Source organism: Chrysemys picta, chromosome 6, assembly GCF_011386835.1.
Source record: "Chrysemys picta bellii isolate R12L10 chromosome 6, ASM1138683v2, whole genome shotgun sequence".
Lineage (NCBI taxonomy): Eukaryota > Metazoa > Chordata > Testudines > Emydidae > Chrysemys > Chrysemys picta.
Genome location: NC_088796.1, coordinates 130,455,695 through 130,477,337, shown reverse-complemented (window position 1 = coordinate 130,477,337; position 21,643 = coordinate 130,455,695). Strand labels below are relative to the sequence as shown.

Sequence of the window (21,643 nt, the reverse complement as noted above, 5' to 3'; positions counted from 1 at the left end):
CAAGGAGTAATGGTCTCAAGTTGCAGTGGGGAAGGTTTAGGTTGGATATTAGGAAAAACTATTTCACTAGGAGGGTGGTGAAGCACTGGAATGGGTTACCTAGGGAGGTGGTGGAATCTCCTTCAATAGAGGTTTTTAAGGCCCGGCTTGACAAAGCCCTGGCTGGGATGGTTTAGTTGGGATTAGGTCCTGCTTTGAGCAGGGGATTGGACTAGATGACCTTCTGAGGTCCCTTCCAACCCTGATATTCTAGGATTCTAAGGAGAGAGATTGTTCATACAGCAAATTGCAGTTTTGGCGTGCCTGTTTCACCTAGCTTCGTATGGTAACTTCTGTCAGTAAGATGAGTAGCTTTGTTTGTTGTCTACTTTTTAGTGGCTATCTTGAGTGACCATTTAGCATTTATTCGTATCTGCTAGATTCTGCAATAAAACTTTCACTGTTTAATGTGTGTGTCTTATTCAAGAACAGGAGAGACTTTTTTTTTTTTTAAATCCCAATGTCTTTCTGGTTTGTTCAGCTTATCAAAATCAAGGACTGCCAGACAAGTCCCCCTACTCAGGGAAAACACACATTTGAGATCAATAGTTTAGTTTGAGTAAGGATTGGGTACCCAGATCTGACATTAGGTTTTATTTAGGGGGTTTCATTTAAAGAGCTGGTCTGGAACCAAAACCCAAATACAAACATGTGAACTGAAGTTTGGATTCCATGTTCAGAACCAGTATTGTTCTGGATCAGAACTCTGGGTCCTATATCTGTGTTGGGTGAAATCAAAGCCTTGGGTTGTGAAATCCACCCCCAAAATTTTGAGGGAAGGGAACTTCCAAAATCTGGACCTGAATTTTGTGGTTCAGGCCAATCCCTATATTTTTCCATGCATTGTCAGACTCCTAAGTCCAAATCCAGACCCCAAAAGAGTTCATAAGACATATAAAGACATCAAATTCTACAAGGAGGATGGCACAGCTATAAACCATAAGGTTATAACTCAAAAGAAGAAATAAAACTAAATAGATAACAGTGGAAATGGATAGGAGTAGGAAAATGGAGGATGTATTAAATGTTGGTCTAAATGGTTTTTTAAAAGCTCATCTATGGTTAATAACTCATTGGATCCCCTGCTATGCCTTCATGCATTTCCCACATAAGGGCATGAAACTTTGCAGGTATCTACTGATGATTCACTGGTTCCTAAACTGTGGCCCATGGAGCACTTGTTGATGGGTCCACTGTGAGCTGGCAGATCATGTGGTGCTGGCTCTCTTCACTTCCAGCTGCTACATCACATTAGAGAGCACTAAAAATACTTTAAATACCAGCATAATAAATTGAAGCCACACAGCCTGAAAGCTAGTACAAAACACAGCAGCCCATCTGTTCAGCAACACAAGTCTGTGAGAATACATCACCTCAGAACTTTCTTCTAGTCATTGGCTTGACATCTGAATACCAGTTCAAGGTCTCTCCTCTGCTGTTCAAAGTCTTTCACAGGATAGAACCTAGCTACCTAAGAAAACCCTTCCCACTTGCAACCAATCTTCCACTGGAACAATGGAACTAATGGCCAATAAGGGGAGGCTTGTAAATTCAGAAGGTAAAGCTCTTGCAGGAGCAGGAGCTAGACTATGGAACTCACTTCAGCAGGAAATGAGAGCAACCATGAAACTAAATGCTTTCAGAAGAAATGCAAAACTCCTTGGATTTGGCTTCCCTCAATATTTCCTTCTCACAAGCAAACAAGAACCCTGTTGACCAAACTAATGATTTCCACAACCTGAGAAGGAAGATTATTTCTATTTTTAAATACTTGGAAGGCACATAGATACTATAGGGATGGGGACCATACATATCAAATAGGAGTTCCACATGCATCTTGGACAAAATTTGGCCTTTTTACAAAGAAATTTTCTTTGATTGACAAAATGTACCACAGCGCACCATCTCATGGTGGTAAATTCTTCCCAGTTACTTACCTGATTTTCAACCAACTCCCATGAAAATCTATGCACTATTTCATTTTTGGAAGCCTTTTAAAAGTACCAAGTGCCACTGGAATTGGGGTTCCAATATTAAGAATTCCAGTATAAGTAATTGTTAGGTTTATGATTTAATGAACTGCTTCTCTGACCATAGAACATTCTCTGAATTCGTGATTCCCTCAAGCAAACAGTCTTGACTTTCTTTGCAAGTTTGGCGGCTTATCTGCTGGTCTCTCCAAAGAAGCTGTGAACACATCAGACTTGGTGGAAGCAGAGAGCTAGGTTAGGATGCTGGTTGTGTTTCTGATATGCTGTTCTATACAGACTACATTCTTCTAATATATTAGTGTTCACAAACGCCACAAGATCCATTTTCAAAGCAGAATACAGGAGTGGCAACATACTATTCTTGAGAATATTTGTGTGTTCCTTCTGTACATCACTTTAAACAATTTACCCTCATGATGGACCTTTACCCTTTTGATGGGTGTTTCCTTGTCCTTGCTGTGGGTAGGCTTGCAATAAAGGCCTTTGCCTGTATGTAGTGGCCATTTTATTAACACAAATAATTCCAAGCATTTTGTTTTACATCACATTTTCTGATTGTTATGCTATTAAATGCTACTTTTGCTAGTGGGCATTTGTTTGGTTTGTTTAGAATCTAGTCAGAGGGATTTATTTTACTCTCCAGCTTCAATTGTTGTTCATAAACCTTGAATTTGTATTTAGATATTAGTAATGGGCAAGACTTGGGGGTTCTATTTACGTATCACAGTGATGAGTACCAGAGGGGTAGCCGTGTTAGTCTGGATCTGTAAAAAGCGACAAAGAATCCTGTGGCACCTTATAAACTAACAGACATATTGGAGCATAAGCTGTTGTGGGTGAATACCCACTTCGTCAGACGCAGAACCTAGATTATTCAGACCTACTTAACCTGGTAACAGAGGCTGGAATTCTTGAGAGATCACATATATACTATTCCCACTAGTTTCTGGTTTTAGCCAAATTAGAAACAACAGCAGCTGTGGGCTTTCATTATTTCCACTTCAGCCCAAAAACTTAGTAGTACTGGAAAGAGTACAAAAAGGAAAAATTTATAATTTTCAAAAAAGTATTTGGGTCCAAGTTTTGAACAATGGTTCTGTTTTGTTATGTTTATGTGAATCACTTCACCCATGCCTTGATATTACTCTATAACTTTCTTCTATTGTCAATTAAGGACTTGATTCTGTAATCTGATCCATGCAGGCAGATCCCTCTGCCCCCACAGAACCTCAGAAGTCAGGGGGGCTCCCAGGTAGATCAGAGCCTTAGTTTGTATTAGCAAAAGATACATTTAAGAAAACAATCTGACAAATGAAAGACAGGAAGTAATTCATATATGGCACTTGTGCTGGATCTGGTTAATCAAGAATACTTTATCCTGTATCTAGCCAGCACAGCAATTACATTGAATACACTGTCTGATCTTGCAAAGAAGAATTTAGCAAAGGTATGTTAGGGATGATAGCTAGAGAAGGGGATATTTACCTGAACCAATCCACACCTGAGGAGAATGGGATTTGGTTGAGTATTTATAATGCAAAGTATCCCCAAATTAACTTTTCCAGGGCTGTGGTAAAAGTTACTTGACTATGATACAAGAAGATCGAGATCTGAAAGATGAATGAATGAAACAGATGATCAGTAAACTGAAGGACGTGCAGATAGACACCTTTTTACATTAAAAACCAGAGCTGACATGTGGAAAAGAATCTTGTGTAGGAATAATGTACGTTCTGCGGCTGTAGCTCTGATAGACGTTCTTCCAAGAAACTGTCAAAATTGTGTCTTGTTATTCAGTATTCTCAGTTTTCACAGCAAGGGTCAGATGTTTCAGGTGGGCTCCGCTTCCAGAGCCTGAGAACAGTGGGAGATGCTGGATATTGGGCATTTCTGGAGTGGCCAGATTGTCATTTCGGTGGAACGGAAGCTGTTGTACACAGAGTTCTTTTCGAAATCTGTCCCGCAAGATCATTCTCTAAAGTATTTTAATATGAAGAGGTTTCAAAGTTCCTCTGGAATGGGAACACAATTTATTACGTTTTTCAAAAAGATTATACTGTATTTCTATTTGAAAGTAACATTACAGGCTTTGGATTTTATGTTCTTATATTTGTCTAAAACATCTAAATAAGATAATCAGGAAAAACAACTGTTTCCACTTATTTTATTAATAATGTAATTTTTATAAATCCACGTTGAATAGAACACACCCCATTTTCTGCTTCAAATTATTGTAAACAAAGTAATTCTAAACATTTTCACATAGCCATTTGGGCTAAAAATAGTGATATTGGCCAGTATTTCACAGTAGTACAATAGTTATTGGGGGGGGGGGGGGGGGGAGAGAGAAGTGTCTCAAACCCAATGTACCAAGGGTAGTACTATGAAGTATTCGAACACTTGTTCACAATCTTAATACACCTCTTAGGGGCTTACGAGTTACCTGAAAGTTTTACATGTGCAGGAAGTACTGCAGTTACTGGTGTCTCTCATTTTTAGCTCTCTGTTAACCAGGTAACTAGTAGTTACTTTTAATGGCATCCAAATACCCCTTTATAACCTAAAATCATATGGGTATTTAATATTCTGATACGAGGCGATTCAACACTTCTACCACTTACTACTGGAAAACAAACTGAGCCCCAAGGTTATAAGGCAAGAATCTGACATTTTGTCCTTTAGGAACTAGACTCATAAGACTTTTGCCCAATGATGAGCTGGGCAAACATGAATTTGTTTCCATGTTGAAGCAGGTTGTTGTTGTAGTTAACGAGACCTGAAATACATGGCCAGATACCTGGACACTGCCTAAAATCTAAGGTTTACTATAAAGTTGGGTTCTTATCTAAAAGACTTGAAGTAGCATCATGGAATTCTATCTGCCCCTTTATTTCCATATCAGAGGTTCCCAGTGCATAGGTGAAGAGGTTTTTTCTAGCTGCCAACCCTGCAAATACATTAAATAGATTTAGCATTCTCTCTCAGCTATGTTGGCTGGCACTAACGAAGAAAAAGCAGTAAAAAAAAAATTATTTTGGCTACAAGAATGAGTATATATGACTATGAATACACAGAAAGCAAAGCTTTGTTGAATAAGGTGCCACATTTGTATATATCTGAACTCATTCTCAAATTCAGAAATGTACCTTGCAACTGGAATTTCATTTTCAGATTTTAGATCTGACCCCTGAGCTACCTGGATAACTGTTTGCCCACAATCATTTTTCAGAGTTGAACTGCAGTCTGAGGAGAAATGTACATTTTCTCTCCCCCTTGCCATTTTCACATGGAGGTAACTGGTTTAAATTTAGCTACAGAAATGCTTCAAAGTTAGGCTTGTTCACAGAAGAAACACAAAAGAAAATAATTTTGACGACAAAATGAATGACAGGCCAAATGAAAGATACCACTCACAAAATACAGCATCTCTGAAACTTCCTCTCCTAAAATTACATCTTCTAAAATTGAGAGACTTTCACTAAGATAATAGCTAATAGAAATGAGATACCAAACTGGTGTGCAACATACGCAAGGAACAGGAAGAGGCATTTCAGCAAAAGCTGATGGACAATTATGGTGCATCTTACACTAGAAGTACTCTTACTCATTACCACCAGCAAGTAACTGCTCCACCAATGCTAGTACCAGCATAAGTAGTGGAATAGACAGGGCACAAGTATCTTTATTACCACATCATATGACCCTAATCTAAACAGGGTTAAACGACAGAGGTATGAACACAGTTTTTGCACCAGTGCTATTGCTACCATTGGTACAGCTTAACCGGTAGTAGCAAAATGATGGGAGATTTTAATAAAAGCACTAGTGCAGAAAAGGCGAGAGTGTGGGAGGAAGTAAAATATATGTATTTATCCTACAATCAGGGAGAAGGTTAAGCTGATACCCATTTTCCCAACCCAAAATGTTTATTACTTGCAACATGTAATTCTCTGAGTTCCTTTCACAATGACTGTCTACCTTAGAAAGCAGGAGAAGATGTTAGATATTTGGGATAAGAGGTCATGCTAGAACACATCCAGTCACAGCGAAATGAAAATGGAAGTCACATGCTTCAATACAAATGAACATTAGCAATTTAATAACAGTAATATTACGTTACTGTCTGATTTACTGTCTACAGAAGAGCAAACATATAAATCAAAAGTTTTCAGCTGACAGTATCAAAGTGGGTTAGCTGGATAAATGTTAGTACTGAAAATTTTCTATTTGCTAACTATAATATCTTTTTTTTTTTTAAAGTGCAAGAGAATTTACTCTTATTCTGGAAAGTAGAAAATGAAAAATATTCTCTAGTTTGTGACTAAGCAGAATGAAGATCAGTGCAACATGAATTATAGTAGTAATGTAGATATTTTTCTAGAGAACAAAGGCACATTTCCACAGTTTTGCAGTGCAAACTATTTACAGTGTTAATTTTTTATTCACATAATGTGAACGTTTGGTAAAAATTTTACTCTAACTCCATTGCTCAATTGAACAAGACTACAAGAGCCTTTCATACCTTGGAATATGCTACTGTGTATAACTATCCACTTTATTCAGCTGAAAAACAAGAATCAAAACAAAATATAAGCAAAAATAAATGATAAAGAAAAAGGAAAAATAGTCAAATCTGATTGTCTCATTTTGTTACTAACTTCAGGGTTTGTTTGTTTTTTACATTTAAAAGTTAGTTTTTCATAAATATAAAAACAAAATCACAATAAATCTCTCATTTAATAAAATCATCACTATAAAATCTCTTTTTTAGTACCATTTAAGTTAGAAACGTCTACCATGATACACATTCCCAGCATTTGAATTACAATTTACAAAATATACTTTAAAGGCGAACTACATTACAGTAGTACACAAAACTCATCACTGCTGCCAGTCTGTCACATGTATTTCCTTACATACTATTTTCTTTTTCCCATCATTTGAAATAGAAATGTTTTAAAGTGTTATGGCCACATATAACAAGATCATTTTTTTGGCCACTTATTCGGTTTTCTTTGCCTGTCTTTTCTTAATGCTTTCACTGGCCTCTCCAGCAGAACGGTCACAGACTGAAGAGGTTCCGTTGGAAGATACTCTGGTCTCACCCTTTACTTTAGATGGAGTTTGTTGCCAACCAAAGAGCATACGGCCCAGTACAGACTCGAAAGGAGCAAATGGAGAAACTGCAGATTGTGTCAACATCATGGTTACCTGTAAAGAAAGTGGTCAAATTTAAGTTAGAAAGCCTTAGCTCTCCAAATAAAAAGATGATTTAAAAAGAAGAATCCGCACATATGGACTGGTCTGCATGCAAAAGCACGCACTGAAATATCTAAACCAGTTTTAATTCACACTTGTTATTTCAGCACAAGTCTGCTTGTGGACACTCCTATTTCAATTTTACATTAAACTCTCATCTGCTAAATCACACAGACCTGCACTGAAATAAAAGATATAAATGAAACATTTAGTTATTTTGGTGCAAGTTTATGTAGACCATCTCTGAGCTTTCAGCACTCTGAATTCCATATATCCCTAATTTGAAGACAGTGTTGTATTTTACATGTTATAAATCTAGGGCATTTCTAGCCTCTGGTGCAAATTTTTGTCCAAAATAACTGCATTTCAACTAAAAATAGAAGTCAACAATCCTAAAGTGTAACACTGTTGCAAAAAAAGCAAACATCATTCTGGGATATATTAGCAGGAGTGTTGTAAGCAAGACAGGAGAAGTAATTCTTCCACTCTACACTGCGCTGATTAGGCCTCAACTGGAGTAGTGTGTCCAGTTCTGGGCACCTTATTTCAGAAGAGATGTGGACAAACTGGAGAAAGTCCAGAGAAGAACAATGTAAGTTATTACAGGTCTAGAAAACATGACCTACGAGAGAAGATTGAAAAAATTGGGTTTGTTTAGTCTAGAGAAGAGAAGACAGAGGGGACATAACAGTTTTCAAATACATCAAACGTTGTTACAAGGAGGAGGGAGATACATTGTTCTCTTTAAGGATAGGACAAGAAGCAATGGGCTTAAATTGCAGCAAAGGCAGTTTAGGTTGGAGCCCACTCCTGCACCCCAACCCCCTGCTGCACCCCAACCCCATCCTGAGCCCCCTGCCGCACCCTGCACCTCTCCTGCACCCCAATTCCCTGCCACACTCCTCCTATACCCAACCCCCTGCCCTGAACCCCCACTGCACCCCAACCCCCTGCCCTGAGCCCCCTGCCGCACCCTGCACCTCTCCTGCACCCCAATTCCCTGCCACACTCCTCCTACACCCCAACCCCCTGCCCTGAACCCCCACTGCACCCCAACCCCCTTGCCCTGAGCCCCTTCCTGCACACCGCACCCCCTCCCACATCCCAACCCCCTACCCCAGCCCTACATTCATGGCCCTCGGGCCAAAAAATTTGCCCACCCCTAATCTAGATAATACTTAGTCCTGCCATGAGTGCAGGAGACAGGACTAAATGATCTCTCGAGGTCCCTTCCAGTCCTATGATTTTATTTCAACTTAGACTGAAATACAACAAATAAACCTAAGTGTACACACAGAAAATAAACGAAGCTTAATAAATGCATGAAGAGTAAGCCAATGAGAAAGATGAAACAGAAGCTCTCTGTAGATTTATCAAATTTATCTTGACCACTGAAATCAAGTATCTTTAAAAAATTGACATATAAAACAAAGCAATAAAGTTACTGTAAAATACTCTAGGGCCTTGTCTAGACCTGAATTCTTAGTCATGTTTTGTGCTAATTGGCAACTAATTACCATCTTAACTAATACGATTTTTAAATGCTAATACAAACTCTTCATAAATATTTGTTCCAGCACGAATATTAGTTCCTGGTTGTAGTTTTCATCCTAAGGTTCAGCCATTCCTCCCCTTCCTGCTCCCAACACTGCCACCGTGCCAGAGGCTGTGGGGAGTGAGGCTACACTGGTTCTACACCACTGAAGACTCCAGGCACTGGGGTAAATCCCCAGAGGGGGCCTGTGGCTGAATTCCACTCCCTTTGCACTACTTGAGCGGATTGGAAGGATGGGAGGAAAGAAAGAATCTGCCCCAGAGTGTTGTTTGTGGCCCCTTGACCTTCAATTGCCCCCAAGCAGTAAAGGTTGGACATCACTGATTTAGATCGCACGTATCCTTAAAAAAACTCCCATGTTAAAACAAACTTATTGGGAGAACTTCCTCCAGGACTAAGGGGAAAAAGGACCTGCTTAATAGACCCAATATGGTATTTATAACCCAAACACTAAAGACTAGAGTAACACCCTGATTCTGAGAGAGGTTTCAGAAGTGTCTGGAAAGCAAGACACTACTTCATAAGTCTGTGTCAGACTTGCATGAACTGTGTCAATCTAGCAGTGCATTACAGTTACTAGCTGACTTCAAGGTCCTAACAAGTCACCAATGCAGAACTGGTGCCACAAAGTTGTGTGCCACTGTACTACGGGCTTCAGCCGTACAGGGAGTCTGAAGCTGCAGACCCCCTCCGCCACACCTAACTATCTCCTAACACCACATCCCTGGTATCCTGAGTGTCTCTGATGTTTAGATGTTTTAAGAAAAGGTAAGTCTGGAGCATTAATGATAAGGATTCCTTGCATTACTGTAGCACCCAGGAGACCCAATATCTCAGTCAGATTTTAGAAACAATGTTTCTAGGGATGCCCTGGGGGAGGCAGGCTGTTCTTTTTAAACCCTCCTTCATAGTTCACCCATTTTTTAACATCTCAAGAACAGAATAGCAACCTTCAAGATTGTTACAGATCAGATGATACTGAGATTCCAACTTTGCCTTTTTTAGGGTTAACACAGTCCTGAATATAGCCCCGCTTTCCAGAAGGAGATAAATGCAGAATGGGATAGATAGAGTTCAACTGTAAGAAGATTAAAGGGAAGAACAATAATGTGCATATATCTCGCATGTGTACACATGCATGTGTGTGGATATACATATCCACACTTTTTATAAACAAAGTGATAGTAAACACTTTTCACATTATTTTTCTCTTCTCCTTCACCATTATTTTCTATATAGTTGAAAGATGTGTCCAAAACTACAAACTTTTAAAAAACAGCATGAAGACAAACAGAGCATGTTCTATTCACTTATAAACGTATTCAGTGACTAGAAACACTTGGCCTTTGGCTGCAGTTCATTTTTGCTCCACATGTATTAACAGGTTGGCAAGACAACCTGTTGTGTCTTAATTGTATCTCTCTCTCAAATAATTTAGTAACTTGAAATATCAACTCCCTGTGCCAAATTTCTGAAATATTCTTTTAATACAACTTAGCAAAGGTCATGATGCAGAGTTTCCCGTCGGTCTGCTTCACATATGGAAGAGTTACTTAAGGCTCATGGGGGTCATGGTATTGGGGTAGCTCCACTGACTTCAATTGAGCTATGCCATTTTCACCAATTGAGTTTGACCAGATCTCCAGAAAGTGAAATTAGTACTCTGGTGGGGGGTATAAAGAGAAATATTCAACAACATGCATCTTGCTTTAGAAAGTACAGTGAGAAATATTGCTGTATTGCATATGTTTAAATAATTATACATTGCCAAATTCTTACCTTTGTGACCACTAGAAAGGTGGTATAAAAGAACATAAGGTTGTGTCTTGCTATCGGTAGGTTCTGGGCATGTTGCAATGTGAAGAGTACTGCACCTACCAGAGTCACTTTTACAGGGCTGGAAACCAAACAAAATAAAGGCAAGTGTGTGAATTTTCTCTCCTCCCCATCCTATGCTGATAGAAATTATGATCTGGAAAGTAATAGCATACTTTAGCATACAAAAATATAACTATAATATTTGCTCGGCTGAAAGTAAATGATAAAAAGCTTGTGGTAACAATATGGCAACATGTTTCACAGGCTAATTACATGTTTTGTTAAAAAATACTTCTACCAGTTTTTAGTTTGCAAGCTTTCAATTTCTTAGATCTTTGTTCCTGAATTTAAAGAACTCCACCCAATTTGCCTTCCCCATACCATTATTTAATTTATATATCTGATATATCCCTTTATTAGTCACCTCTAAACTAAACTGTGCCAATATTTGCACTCAGTCTTCTTATGGAAGTTTTTGCCATGCCTCTAATCATTTTGTGGTACTTTCTTCCCCCGGAGGATTTTCAGCTTAATTTTACTGTAGTTACAATTACTTAGTGGTTCAACTTAACCTATTACTTCAGTCAACTCCTACGTGTTACTTGGGACTGAGTTAAGTATCAGCTCTCCTCATTGTGTGCTCTAGAACAAGCTGTTCTAAGAACCAAGCATTTAAGGTGTCAAGAAACTGCCTGTCTAAATCTTAGACCGCTGCGACATTTGACTACTTTATAGGAGGCTGGAATCATCCATGGTTACTGTTTATTAGACTTAGTTCCCTCTGTTCACCCTCAACTTTGTGCACTCAGTATCTTTCCCCTGATCAGGAAGCCAGTAGTATAACTCTACTTGTATATTTATATTCTTATGATTTGGGATTCGTCAAGTTTCATTTCTTATCACACCTTTAATTAGATTCATGCATTTAGCTTTACAACCAAAGGAGAACATTTGAAAAAAATTGTCAAGGGAATTTTTAACCAAAATAATTTCAGGGTGTGAGGACAATGATTTGTGTCCAACACCTCTCTGTTCTGGCATATTGCAATCTCAGCTTTTATCCTTCATAAGACTAGATGCAATACCACAATTTTTAACATTTAAAACTCATTCTTCCTTCAGCTAGCACATTTTTTAAAGAAGAAAGTGACTGCAGTGTTGTAAACTAGCATAAATTACTTATTTCACTAAGTTTGAAGTATTCAGGGGCAGCTGACACCATAAGCCTCACAATCCTTCCTTTTGGAAATAGTGCTGCTCGTAATTTTTGTATTTCTCTTCTGTCATTCTTTATTACCCAGGACAGTTACATGAAAACAGCATCCCTAAATGTTTCTCTCCTCAAAAGTCAGAACCCTGTTTTTGAAATAATCATGTCCACAGAAACCAGCTGCGAAGTCACATGGGACGGCAAAGTGGACTTTTAAATCCCCTGTGAGCTTGTCTCCCTTTACAGCAGTATTTTGTGGCCTGCCAGCCAGTTCCAATTCTCTCTTTTGCAGAAGCTAAACTGGGTGCTATGTAACACTCCCAATTTAGCTTCTGCGAGACAAAGAACTGAAAGCTGAAACTCAAGTAGCATCTTCTATCTTGCAATGCACCAGAGGCATGTGTTGACGTGTTTTAATGCTATATATTTAACAGATGGCTTGAAAGTGTGTTCAGAAGAGTGCAACTGGTTGTTTTGTTTGGTTTTTAAATAAAGTATTTAGCATTGGTGGAATATATCCACTAGACTGGCAGTCCTAAAGTCATCTAACTACCTTCAGAATACGTACCAGCACATGCTGGACTGTACGTGACACTCACATTACCCTGCCACAATGTGCTTCATTTCTGAGTTGGATGAACCACAGGTCTGGAAGAGGAGGTTAATTTTTCTTGCCCATTCAAATGATTGTCCTCTGCACAAGTAGCCAACATGTTTACCAGTTAGTTCCAATTCTGGGGTAATTTTGTAGTGGAGACAATTATTCATGAGGAAATCATTTGAGACTAACAACTCATTGCACATAGGCCAGGCCAGCCAACACATAGTAAAGATTTGGACCCACTTACTTTGAATTTATAAGCAGTCTACTAGCACCTGTTTTTAAACGCTGCACCAAGAAAATTACTCATGTAGGTCTTTGAACGCAAGAGCCAAAGAGAACAAAGTTATTACAATGATTCCAGTTGTACTATGGTTACACAAACTTACTAGGACATCTTCAGAAGTTCATTGCTTTCAGGTTTCCAAACACCTCTCACCAACTGCTCGAAGTTAGAGATTAAGCCACCACCAGCTCCTGAAAATCCAGTAAATTATAACATGTCTCAGTGGTACGGTCTCTTAGTGACTAAGGCCAGGTCTACGCTGGCAATTGAATGACAAAACTTGTGTCTTAAACACCCGCCCCTCCCCCAAAAGACAAAAGTTTTGCTGCGACAAGTGTCAATGTGAACAGTGCGTTGTTGGCAGGAGAGACACAGCCATGTCGCTAAAAGCTGTGTAGTGTACACAAGGTGGATAAAAACGATTTAAAAATTATATATACCCGATTTTTTTGATAAAATGCTTTTTGAGGAAAAACTTAGCTAAAAGAGTTTTAATTAAGATACATTATAGCTCAAAGATCTCTCATCGTGGAATAGGGATTATAAATTCTAATTCTATAATATGAGACAGTATTCATGTCACGTTTAAGAAAAGTTTTGTAAATGAGTTCCAATAGTTCATGGATTAGGGACCCAATCTTATGGAGTTCCAGGAGCTTCTGTATAGATTATTTAGACTAATCTTTCTATCTACCTAACGGGACTCAGTGCTCAGACTAGAAGATACCATCAGAGATGCTTAGTTTTGCAGTTCTCAAACTGTGGATTTGTGTCTCCAGAGGTAACATGCTTGTTAACAGCAAAAATGTTTTTAAATAAATAAATAAATAAATATACATACAGAGGTGAGAAACAACAGACCTCAACCCTATTGTCCCTCTGCAAATTTGTGTACACACAGTCAATCCCTTACCTCTCTCTAAAAGTGAAAAGTTTCAAAAAGTTCAATGAATAGAAGATTGTTGGGGGCAGAATAGATCTGGACAAGGAGAAGAAGTCTGGAGATAAATGTGAGAAGGGAGGGACAGGCAGTAGAAACAAAAGTGAAACTGTTTGAGCAGCATACAGTAACTCCTCACTTAACGTTGTAGTTATGTTCCTGAAAAAATGCAGCTTTAAGTAAAATGATGTTAAGCGAATTCAATTTCCCCATAAGAATGGATGTAAATGGGGGGTTAAGTTCCAGGGAAATTTTTTTTTTGCCATACAGTACAGTACTGTGGTTGGGAGGTGCCCCACACAGGCACAGCCCACTGGCACTGCAGACAATAAGGCAGGCAAGGAGGCTGAAGGTGTTGTAAGCTAGGAGAGGCACGTTGCGCAGCAGCGGCAGCTTCCCCTACTCTGCAAGCACCAGGGGCGGGGGGGGGAGGGGACTGCCCATGCCACCCCTTCCCCCAAGCCCCCACCCTTAACCTGCCTCTTCTTCCCCCCTCCCCCTTTACTCTGCACGCCATGTCCTCGCTCCTCTCCCCCGCCCCACATCTCCTGCCCGCAGCAATCAGCTGGTTTGGGCATTCAGAAGGCAGAGGAGGGAGGGGGAGCCTACACACCGAGTCCTCGCTCCTCCCCCCTCTCTCCTGAACACCGCAAGCCAGCTGATTGCCACGGGCAGGAGGCAGGGGGAAGGCGCTGATCCACGGGGTCTGCCGGTGGGCGGGAGGGGCAAAGGGGAGCTGATGGGGGACTGCCAGCTGTGGACAAAGCAGGCAGCCAAACGATGTTATAGCGAAGCATTGCACAACTTTAAATGGAGCATGTTCTGTAATTGAGCAGGGATGCAAGATCGAAACAACTTTAAGCGAGAGGACATTAAATGGGGAGTTACTGTATTCCAGAAGTCTTGAGATCTCTCTGAGCGTAGCCTTCATTGATTTGAGATCTACTATACCATTCTCTCACTAGAAGGGAAAACCTACAACGGCAGCAGGCCATAAGAAAGAACCAGTTTGGGAATATTTTAATGAAGTTCCTCTACCTGTGGGTAAGACAGGCATACGTACAAAATGCAAACAGTGCAACAAAGAAATGCAAGGCCTGGTTGCTGGAATGAAACAACATCATGAGAAGTGTTCCTTCTCAGGAGGAAGCTGTGTCAAAGATGATGAAAGGAACGTGTCTGAACATGCAGGATCTTTAGGCTGGTAAACTTTTTATTTCATACTTCCTTCTTAAGGACTGCCTGCCTTCCTTCTGGACTATTCTTGAATTCTCATGTTTGAGCAATAAACAGTTGTTACTCTATGGTACTAGCATTTTAGATGCAGTTGTGATAAAAAATAAATAGCTGAAATAGGCAGATCTTCCTTTAAAGTAGTACTGTCAGTGAATGCAATGGGTAATACTAAATGAGCAGTACGGTAATAATAATTAAATAACTGCATTGACTTATTTTGTTTAGGACAATCCATCCTCAACATACAGGATTCTGAAGACTATCCACCTTCAAGATCACCATTATTTTCTAGAGTTTCAGAGTTATCTGCCAAGGATAGTGGGTTTCAGTCACATCATGTATGTCACATTGCTACAAGTGACATACTGTGGCTAAAAGAAAAAAAAAATCTCCATCATCCAGAAACAACCATAGATAAGAACCAGCAGATTACAAAAAGATGAAAAAATTGCCTGGTTTATTTATGCAACAAACTCTCCTTTCCGTAGGACTGAGAACCCACACTTCATTAACATGGTTCAGTCGTTAAGACAGGATACACTCCACCCAACAGAGCAGATGTCACAGGCAAATTGCTGGATAAAGTGTATGAAAGAGAAATTGAGCAGTGTGCAAAAGGTCTAGAGCGTAAAATTGTTAACCTGAGTCTTGATGGGTGGAGCAATGTCCACAATGGTCCTGTTGTATGTGCTTGTGTGACAACAGAAGACAGGAATGTCTTCCTTACAGAAACAATTGATACATCAGGAAACGCACACACTGCAGAATACTGACAAGAAATAGCAGTAACAATTATAACAAACGGCGAACAAAAATTCAAATGTCTAGTACGCAGCTTGGTCACAGATAATGCTGCAAATGTATCCAAGAGGAAAAGAAATTATTAGGAGTGAAGAGAGTCTCAAGCTAATAGCATACGGTTGCAGTGCTCATTTGATGCACCTCCTAGCCAAAGACTTCAATGTTCCAGAAATAAAGGCTAATGCTGTTGAAATTGCAAAATACTTCCGTAACAACTACTGTGCAGCAGCTGCTCTGAAAAAAGTGGGAGGAACCAAGCTAACTCTCCCATAAGACGTGCCATGGAACTCAGTAGTGGACTATTTTGAGCACCATATCAAGAACTGGCCTAATCTGATGACAGTTTGTGAACAAAATGGTGAAAAAGTAGATGGCTCTGTCACAGCCAAAGTTCTCAACATTGGGCTTCAGAGAAATGTTGAACACATGCTGAGTACCCTGAAGCCTATTTCTGTAGCCTTGAACAAAATGCAGGGAAATAGCTGTTTTATTGCTGACGCTGTTGAAATTTGGAAGGAACTGATTGAGATCTTAAAAAGAGAAATATGCAATGACAGAGTTAAATTACAGCATTAAAAAAAATGAATGGGACAAGCACTATCTCCAGCTCATTTTCTTGCAAATATTCTCAGTGCTCGGGACCAGGGTCAAACCTTAACTGCTGAAGAAGAGTTGGCGGCTATGACATGGACATCCAGCAATCATCCCTCCATAATGCCAACCATAATTAACTTGAGAGCTAAGGGTGAACCATTCAAGAAATATATGTTTGGTGATATTTTAAAGAAAGTCCCACCAGTTCACTGGGGGAAGTCACTTAAGCAATTGGATTCAGAGACTGATAAAGTGATAATCTCACATTTAACAGCAGTAGCTACTTCTGCCGGTGTAGAAAGAATATTTTCCTTTGGACTAATTCATTCCAAATTGAGAAATCGTTTGGGACCTGAAAAGGCAGGAAAGCCTGTTTTTCTTTTCCAGATTATGAACAAACAGGAAAATGAAGGTGAAGACGACTGAGTTAGCTGCAGAAGCCAATATTTTAAGTTTCTCATGTTGACCTAGCTGACAGTCTATTTAATTTTTGTTTTTTTAAATATCAAGAATACATAATAATGTTATGTTATTTAGTTAAATAAAACAATTTAAATGTCTGTCTGGTGATGTTCTCCTCCTAATACAGCATAGCAAGAAAATCCTCTAAATATTAATGATCAGCCTGTTGAATTGGAGATAGTTCACCTCCCAATGACCTCTCAAATATCTGCTTCAATTACCTTTGGTAAAGGAAATAACCAAACAATCATTCATTTTCTAATATAGCTGTAAAACTAATCTGAAAAGTTTTCAAAATAAATCACTTTAAAAATGTATAGTGTGTACCTTCTAAAAATGAAACCTACATCTCCGAGTTGTGAAGAATATGTATTAAGGTTATAACAACCAACAAGAATGTACTTTTATGTAGAATTCCATGATTAAATCAAGTCTTCCTGACTAGTGATTTAAATCAAATCCACCCTGAGTGTAGACAAGCCCACTACAGTAGTATTTAACTTCAAGGGAAAGAGAAACTACACAAAAATGAGGAAGCTAGTTACACAGAAATTAAAAGGTACATTCGCAAGAGCAAAATGCCTGCAAGCTGCAAGGAAACCCCTAATTAAAAAATATAGTAAGGTGACCAAAAAAGTTTCATTATGGCTAAACAGAGTAAAAGAGATTAGAGGCAAAAAGACATCCTTTAAAAATTGGAAGTCAAATCCTACTGAGGAAAATAGAAATGAGCTTAAAGTCTGGCAAATCAAGTGTGGAAGTATAATCAGGCAGGCCAAAAAAGATTTTGAAGAGCTACAAGCAAAAGATAAAATATTTTTTGCTGTTAGTTTTTGTAAGAACATCAGAAGCAAGAAGTCTGCCAAACAATCAATCAGTGAAGCCATTGGACCATCGAGGAGCTAAAGGAAGACAAGACCATTACAGAGAAGCTACATGAATTCTTTGCATCGGTCTTCACTGCAGAGGATGTGTGGGAGATTCCCACACTCGAGCTCTTCTTTGTAGGTGACCAATCTGAGGAACTGTCCCAGATTGAGGTATCGATAGAGGTGGTTTTGGACCAAACTGAAAAATTAAACACTAATAAGTCACCAGGACCAGATGGTATTTACTCAATAGTTCTGAAGGAACTCAAATGTGAAATAGCAGAGCTACTAACTGTGGTACATAATCTATCACTTAAAACAGCTTCTGTACCAGATGGCTGGAGGACAGCTAATGTGATGCCAATTTTTAAAAAAGGCTCCAGAAGTAATCCTGGCAATTACAAGCCAGTAAGCCTAACTTCAGTACCAGGCAAACTGGTTGAAACTATATTAAAGAACAGAATTACCAGACACATAGATGAACACAATTTGTTAGGGAAGAGTCAACATGGCTTTTGTAAAGGGAAATCATGCCTCACTACTCTATTAGAATTTTTGAAGGGGTCATTGGACTTTCAGAAAGTCTTTGACAAGGCCCCTCACCAAAGACTCTTAAGCAAAGTAAGCAGTCATGGGATAAGAGGGACGGTTCTGTCATGGATCAGTAACTGGTTAAAAGACAGGAAACAAAAGAAAGGAATAAATGGCTAGTTTTCAGAATGGAGAGAGGTAAATAGTGGGATCCCCCAAGGGATCCCCCACTGGGCCCAGTGCTATTCAATGTATTCACAAATTATCTGGAAAAAAGGCGTAAACAGGGAGGTGGCAAAATTTGCAGATACAAAGTTACTCAAGGTAGTTAGCAAGTCCAAATCAGACTGCAAATAGTTACAAAAGGTTCTCACAAAACTGGATGACTGGGCAACAAAATGGCAGATGAAATTCAATGTTGATAAATGCAAAGTAATGCGTGTTGGAAAACATAATCCCAACTATACATACAAAATGATAGGGTCTAAATTAGTTGTTAGCACTAAGGAAGAGATCCTGGAGTCTTTGTAGATAGTTCTTTGAAAACATCTGCTCAATGTGCAGCGGCACTCAAAAAAGCTCATGGAATGTTAGGAACCATTAAGAAAGGGATAGATAAGACGACAGAAAATATCATAATGACACTATATAAATCCATGGTATGCTAAACCTTGAATACTGTGTGCAGTTCTGGTCACCCCACCTCAAAAAAAGATATATCAGAATTGGAATAGGTACAGAGAAGGGCAACAAAAATTAAGGGTATGGAACAACTTCCATATGAGGAGAGATTAATAAGACTTTTCAGCATGGAAAAGAGATGACTAAGGGGGGGGGATATGATAGAGGTCTATAAAATCATGACCAGTGTAGAGAAAAAGTGTTATTTACCCCTTCACATAACACAAGAACCAGGGCTCACCCAATGAAATTAATAGGCAGCAGGTTTAAAAACAAACAAAAGGAAGTTCTACTTCACACAACGCACAGTCAAGCTTTGGAACTTGTTGCCAGGGGATATTGTGAAGGCCAAAACTGTAACTGGGTAAAAAAAAAAAAAAATTAGGTAAGTTCATTGAGGATAGGTCCATCTATGGCTATTAGCCAAAATGGTCAGGGATGAAACCCCATGCTCTGAGTGTTTTAAAGCCTCTAGCTGCCAAATGGTGGGAGTGGATAATAGGGGATGAAGCAGTCACTAAATTGCCCTGTTTATTGCCTCTGAAGCATCTGGCATTGGCCACTGTCAGAAGACAGGACACTGGGCTAGAAGGACCACTGGTCTGACCCATTATGGCCATTCTTATGAAAATCCATTTTCTTCCAGGATCATAGATGGCAATTTATATATAGGCATACAAATATGGGGGAGAGAGCAAGCATGCGTGCACACATCCCAATACAAAATCTAGAAGATTTCCTTTTAGGGAAAATAATCAAAGATTACGAGAAGTATGTGTGTACGTGCACGTAGAGGAAATAAGGCATAAGAAGAATGTGGCACTCTATCTGTTCAGTGAACACTAACAAATCCAACACAAGTTAGAATTACTTTTGTTAACGTGTCTGTGGGCTCCCAAGCAGAGTGGAAATAAACTACAATGCAGAGCTCAAAGAATAAAGCCAGAGTTGAGCCAGTGGTCTCTCTACTGTAGTGGGATATAAAGTACAAGAGTAAAGCAAACACTGCTGCTCTGAAGTGTACAATACATTTCTAGATATACTATGTGGTAGTTATTTAATTTAGGAGACAACTTGATTAGATGAGATAAAATGCCTCTAGTGTGTTCAATCTGATTAAAGTATTGGGACATACAAAAAAATTAGAAAAGTAACAGTCCTGCTATATAGAAGTGCAACTTCTGTAAGAACAGTTCCATTGAAAAGTTGATCATTATAATTATAAAGTTATATATAGCCTTGTTGATTCCTTTTGCCATCAACCACCAAATCCTAAAGATCCTTAAATGGGGACAGGCATCTTTCCTCTTAAGGGCTAGGCATGGTTCCCTCCAAAGCCAGTCAATGCCATCCCTCGTCTGACCAGAGAAATTGCTGCACAGACACACAGGCTTTCCCTCCATGAGGGACAACAGTTTGAATTTAAGGGTACCATTCCCACATGGTAGATCATGGTGTTATTGCTAAGACCACATGGTTCACAATTTAAATACCACTTTAAACTTCACAATTCAACAGAACAAGAGATTTTACACATTACCTCTGGCCCAGCCAACAGCTACCATGATAAGCCAGGCATTTTTGTAGTGGCTGTTTGCATGTGCAACTCCAGCTGTTATTTTCCAAGTCCTAGTCACTTCTTTCATTCCTGCAATCATCAGTCGAAGAGGCAGAAAGGAAAAGCATCGGTAGACTATGTCATGTGGACAAAAAAATACAAGATACCTGAAATTTAGAAGAAAATTTCTACTTAAAATCTCTTGGCAACAAAGTTCCTCTCCTAAAGCATCTTTTAAAAATAAATTTTGGAGTATCACTAAGATTTCTTTAATATTATCCCTATACGCCATATATCCTTTAGTGCTTTAGCTCCAAATTGAAAATTAGAATAGTCGCTTTTTAGAATTTACCTAATTAAATCTCTTTTGGGGTATTTATACTGCACCCATCACCTGATATTTGAGCACCTAAAATATAAGGTCATTACACAAAATATATTCCCAAAACACATCATAAATTGTTTATCAAGGCTTCCTTAAAGTACAATAGAATAAATTGAACTCATCCTTGAAATGGAACATTTCTTTAAGCTTATAGATCACCAAGATTCCTCTCTCAAGTTGCTATCCAGCTTGAATGTTGGTTTATTGTTTAAAAAAGTAAACTTTGTGTAAACATTTGAGCTTCTTTGGATTGTTAAAATAGTATTGGAGCAGAATGGGAATTCATTTATATTCTGACACAGGGCTCTCATACTGCCAGTGACACAAAATTATATAACTTTAGCAAGACTGCCATCCCTTGTTAAAGTCAATGCCAGTTGTGATTTAAAGCTATTTTCAAATACATTTCACTTCTTACAGTGAGCAGGGCTTTCAGCTTTTTGAACTTTCAGAATATGGGGCTGAGCAAACTGTTGTAGTTTTCTTTAAAGAACACCACTGGTATGCAGTGTTCCAAATTTAAGGATTCTACAGCCACGAGCTCCAATTTATCCAAAATGGGCTCTTTTACCCCACTTGCCATTTCCACCACAAATGGGCTGGACTTCAGGATGGTCCTTTGTAGTCTCATGATTTAACAATTCAAGGACACTCATATGTTCAAACAATTTACTTTTTATAACAATACCAAAATTGTAACTAAACCCTTACATATTTTACTTTCATAGCCTTTTCATTTTTAGATTATACTACAATTTTTTTTATTTAACTGGGTTTGATTCACAGTCATAGGTCCAGTGCCTTAAACTGAGTGCACTATTGTTGGG

The 21,643-nt window shown here is 38.9% G+C and overlaps 1 protein-coding gene across 2 annotated transcripts in view; it reads right to left on the bottom strand.

The window, feature by feature from the left end:
• Positions 1–6,274: 6,274 nt before the first annotated feature.
• The window catches only part of TMEM38B (transmembrane protein 38B), a 40,581-nt gene continuing 25,212 nt past the window's right edge, over positions 6,275–21,643 (bottom strand). For both annotated transcript variants that reach the window (XM_065549857.1, XM_065549856.1), the window contains 4 exons: positions 20,414–20,598; positions 12,863–12,950; positions 10,624–10,741; positions 6,275–7,241 (listed from right to left, as the gene is read on the bottom strand). In XM_065549857.1, coding sequence (XP_065405929.1) covers positions 7,032–7,241; positions 10,624–10,741; positions 12,863–12,950; positions 20,414–20,598 — 601 coding nt within the window. In that variant the 3' untranslated portion in view covers positions 6,275–7,031. The remainder of the gene's footprint in view (positions 7,242–10,623; positions 10,742–12,862; positions 12,951–20,413; positions 20,599–21,643) is intronic.